Here is a 5000-nt window from a genome sequence, read left to right as displayed (position 1 = left end):
ATTGGGGATATCGCATATTAAATCACAATTCAATTATTTTCCCAAATCGTTCAGCCCCAGACCAGAACCGTGCTTTTATTGCTGACCAGGCCCACATTTATGATTGTGACACACGTCTTGTGATATATTCTTTTGAGTCACTAACCTCTATAGAATGAAAGCGATGCGTTAACTCGGAGTATTTGAGATATGAACCTCTAAGGAATGAAAGCATTGCATTAACTCTGAGTATTTGAGATATGAACCTCTAAGGAATGAAAACGTTGCATTAACTCTGAGTATTTGTGCGACCCCTGCTGCCTACTCACCCTACTGAGGGGTCCAGAGCGATGCTTTTAGGGTTTACCAGGTCCACGTCGATGATCGTGACACACGTGTCTCCAGTCGAGCTGCAAACGAATATCCTGTCGCCCACACGGTCCACAAAATAGAAGTTTCCGGTGAACCAATCAATGGCCATATGTTCCACATCTATAAAATGAAACAGGAAAAGACCTTATGAGGAATCAATAAACCCTGGTTGGGAAAAAAACACATTATTTCCACCTTCTCTTGGGAACTAAAAGTAACATTTTCGGTGTAACAATCCTGTCGGCAGTAGATTGACTTCAACACAATCTTCAAATAAACATGTATGCCTGGATAATGAAATGTCCATTAATGCCCACTTCCACCTAAGCTCAGGAGTTTGTATAACATTATTTGATGTTATTTGATGTATGAAGCAACACTTTAAGATGAAATGAATAATGTGTCCAGTCTGGTTATTGCTGTCATTAAGTATAATTGTTCAGGCCAGAGGCTGGTTCTTTTTAAAGGGACCAGCGTTGTTGCTGGTTTTCTTGCTTGACGGCACAAATCAATGCCGTGAGGATGCTCAAATGGGTGGAATCAGAAAGGCTGCGGTTGGCCTAGAAGGAAAGACTTTGGACAAGTAGTCCCTGTTAAAACGTTTAATGTGTCTGCCAGGAGAAAGAAAGAGAGAGAGAGAGAAAGAGAGAGAGAGAAGGAGAGAGAGAGAGAGAGAGAGAGAGAGTGAGGGACTAAGACAAAATATCTATCAAGAATTGCCTTTGCCTCCAGAGAGGAAGAGATCGATAAAGAGAGATGGAGAGAAAGAAGAGAGATAGATAAGAAAGAGAGAGAGAGAGAAATGAGAGATAGAGAGAGCGAGAGAGAGAGAAAGAGAGAGAATGAATCAGAATGAAAGAATATCGATGGGCAATTACTGAATGCATCAAATATGTTTCTTAAAATAACACTTTAATGTTAGAGATGAGTGTTTGCAGCTGGTGTGCAGCTCAACTTTACTGAGATTGGAATCAATTGCGCTAATAAAATCCACACATGACTGCCTCATGTTTACATAGAACACTGGATAGATCTCTTCCTTCTCTTCACATTACTGATATCATCATTAAATAAAATGTCTCCCCGCTCTCTCCCAGTCTGATTTACTTCCTGAGTAGATCTAATAAATACATTCTGCTGCGTTCAAATAACACATCTGTTACTGCATAGATTTTGCTCTTGATATGAAATAAATATAAGATGAGAAACTTTGGATGAAGAAATGTGTGCCACACCTTTCTATATTGCTATTTATGATTCAGAACTGTTTCACTGTGCATATTATATTATTGTTATAATGATGTATATGATATTATTGTTATTGATATGCATTCTAATATGATTGTTGTTGTTATGTATATGATACGTTTTTTATTGGTTTGTATATTATACAATTGTTATTGTTCTAAATATGATATTATTGTTATTGCTATGTAAATATGATGAATTATTGCAATTGTTACGTATACAATAGTGTTTTGTATTTATTGTTTATTGTTTTATTGTTATGTATATGATAGTGTTGCTATTGTTATGTTTATGATCTTGTTGTTAATGTTATATATATGATATTATTGTTACTTGTTTGATAATTCCTCATATAAACCCCCCTGTTGAAGCAGCACTAACTGACTTCTCCATCTCCATCTGACATATCCATCATGGCTGGGCTGGGTGTTATCACTCACTCTGCAGGCTCTGTGTGGGCTTGACCTCCCTCTCCCCCCAGATCCCGCTCAGCTTCTTCAAGCGTCCACAGCGGAGCCGCGCGCCCGTCTCCCCGGACGTGACCCAGCACACCGTCTCCTCCTCGGTGCTGAAGTCCAGCCCGCACGTCCCGTTCCCGTCTAGATGCCGCAGTGTCTGTGGCCCCGACCCGTCCAACTGGGACACCGACACGCCGTCCGTAGACCCAATGAGGAGCACGGGAGAGGCCCCGCCAGGCTCTGACAGGAGGAACAGAGAGAGAGTGATGTTAATTGCTAATTGTCTTATTAATGAAGCAATTTTAAAATTGAATTGAACTGATCTATATATATATATATATTGCAATAACTATGTAGTCTCATTGTTTCAACAACACTGTAGTTAATTGTCATACTAATTAAGCAACTTTGAATAAAATGTAACTATATATGTATACAGACACAGACACAGACACAGACACAGACACAGACACAGACACAGACACAGACACAGACACAGACACAGACACAGACACAGACACAGACACAGACACAGACAGACAGACAGACAGACAGATACAAAGACACACAGACACAGACACAGACAAGGGCACAGAAAGAAAGAGAGAGAGAGAGAGAGAGAGAGAGAGAGAGAGAGAGAGAGATCATCATCAGGCTCATCACGGAGAAGGAGTGATAGAGAGGTAAAGGGCAGATCAGTGTTTTCGTTGCCTGTAATCTGACTGAGCCACATGGGTATCACCCACACTAAGGCTTCACTGGCAGTGCAGTCCTCGGAGTCACAGTAACAGTGAGACGGGAAGCCATACGTGTGGAACTGCAAGAGTGCTCTCATCTCTTTAATCGTCACTGTCCAGAGGAAGAGGAGAAATGGTTTTTAACTTTTAGAAAATCTCATTTTACACCTGCAGAATTTGCATTCAAGGGGATATTGCGAAACGTGTGCAGGTTTTGGAACTATATAAAAAAAAAATCAATGCTACGTCACTCATGCAATTCATGGTTGTGTGAGAATCAGCAATGTCAGTGGGCATGCGTCCGCATTTCTCCATGCAAATGTGCACTGCATTAGTCCCCATGCACAGGGGCATCCTCCCCGTCTGACGCCACATCAGGGCCTGGTGCTGGTTACTGCACTCCTGACAGAAGGTCTGTTTTTAGCTGCAGGGTTCAACAGGAACCAGAAGTCATCCACTGGAAAGCTTTGGCTCAGGGCTAGCGCGCTAACAAAAGCAATGCATCAATGTGTCAGAGTTGAAAACTCTTTTTCACCCAGCGAGTGTTATCCCTCAAAAGCCCAGTGAAGAAGCTTGCTGTTATTTTCTGAGAGTTACGAGAGGGGCTTTTTTAATGTGATTTCCTCCTTTTTATTGGATGGTTTGGAGAGTGTGTACGTGTATGTGTGTGTAAGTGCAGATAAATATGTGTGTGTATCTGTGTTTGTATGCGTATGTGTTGTGTATTTGTGCATATGTGTGTTGTGTATGTGTGTGTGTACAAGTAAATATGTGTGTGTGTCGGTGTGTGTGTGTGTGTGTGTGTGTGTGTATATGGCTAGCTGTTTAAATATGCTCATCTGGTTCTTATTCAAACGTTAACAAAGCTCAGCATACAAGAGGAGAAAAGAAAAATAACAAGACGGCTGCACTCCGAGCTCGTCGTTCTTTAACATCACCGCTCTCAACTCCATATTATTCCTTTCCTCGATGTTAGGGCCTTCATTTCTGTTTTTGCTGTTTTCCTTTTTTTCTAATTCATGGCTGTGGTGTTTTCTGTGTGTAAAAGAAGTGGAACACAATTACTTTTGGGCGAAATAAAAGCCTGTTCAAGAGATGCAATTCTCAGTGAGGGGTACTACTTGAAGTCTTTGAGCGTCGAGATGGGGAGGGCACACCTAGAGGACAAAGCGTATGTCGAGACTAAGGCTTGTTGAGGGGGTCAAGATGAAGAAGCACATCTTTACTGGAGTAGTTGAAAATAAACACAAACAACGCAATGGTGCAGGAGAAACTGCAGCCACAAGCTAGTCTCACTCACAAACAATTTCACAATGACTGGATTACATAAAAAGGAGAAGACATGGGAAATGTCGATAAGTAAAAGGACTTTCTTCGAATGGCATTGCTATATTTACGTCATGTTTTTTTGCCGTCCTTGAGTACATGTTATGTTGTGTAAAATGAATGAAGGTAAGTAGCAAATGTTGCTTTCTGTCCTGAGTTAAAAAAGCCAAAAAAAAAGCAAAAGAGAGAAGAAAATAAATCCGTGAATAAAGTCACCAGAACATAATCCGTCTGCTAATCCTTTTCATTCTGACTAACTGGTTGACAAAATAAACCAAAAGGCACCATCACCAGTACCAGACCTGCTAAACAAACATAACAGGCGATAAAATCATATTTCTTTCTTCTTTTTCTTTAAGTTTTGGACAAAAGAAAGAAAAACGGCATTACATATTCAACCACTTAATGAAATTTTCACACCCTACCGAATCCCATCTGATGGCTGGGGAGAAGGGGATCTGCTTAAAATTTATATGCATGAGCTTTTTGCAAGCAATGGAAAAGACCACAGTTACTCCAAGGCTGCAACCTCTTTCTGCTAAATGAATATTAATACAAGTGGGCAGGGGGGTTGCCGTTAAGTTTATGGGTAATGATATTCAGTTTATTCCTGGTAGGAAAACAGTCATGTTGATTAAAGGTAAGGCTGAATGCTACCTTCACCAAACGTGCTTTGCTCTTGAGTTATGGGCTGGAGCATTGTGTCCTGTTCCCACTGGGAAAAACCCCAATAAGTGCAACAGACCAGTCGTCTGTCTATGTGTGTGCCAGACATGTAGGCTATGTTTGTAGGATATGTGTGTGCCAGCGTGTAGGCCATGTGTTTAGGCTATGCGTGGACCAGACATGTTGGCTATGCATGTAGGTTATGCGTGTACCA

The 5000-nt window shown here is 41.1% G+C and overlaps 1 protein-coding gene across 1 annotated transcript in view; it reads right to left on the bottom strand.

Moving 5' to 3' along the window:
- The window catches only part of lrp1bb (low density lipoprotein receptor-related protein 1Bb), a gene marked incomplete at both ends in the record, with an annotated part of 317704 nt that overhangs the window by 193376 nt on the left and 119328 nt on the right, over positions 1-5000 (bottom strand). The window contains 2 exon segments of the mRNA XM_080838235.1: positions 309-471; positions 2040-2297. Of these exon segments, the coding sequence (XP_080694361.1) occupies positions 309-471; positions 2040-2297 (421 nt within the window).

This window comes from Sprattus sprattus (assembly GCF_963457725.1).
Source record: "Sprattus sprattus genome assembly, chromosome: 5".
NCBI classification, from domain to species: domain Eukaryota; kingdom Metazoa; phylum Chordata; class Actinopteri; order Clupeiformes; family Clupeidae; genus Sprattus; species Sprattus sprattus.
Note: the sequence above shows the minus strand (reverse complement) of the source record. Positions and strands in the feature narration are given on the sequence as shown.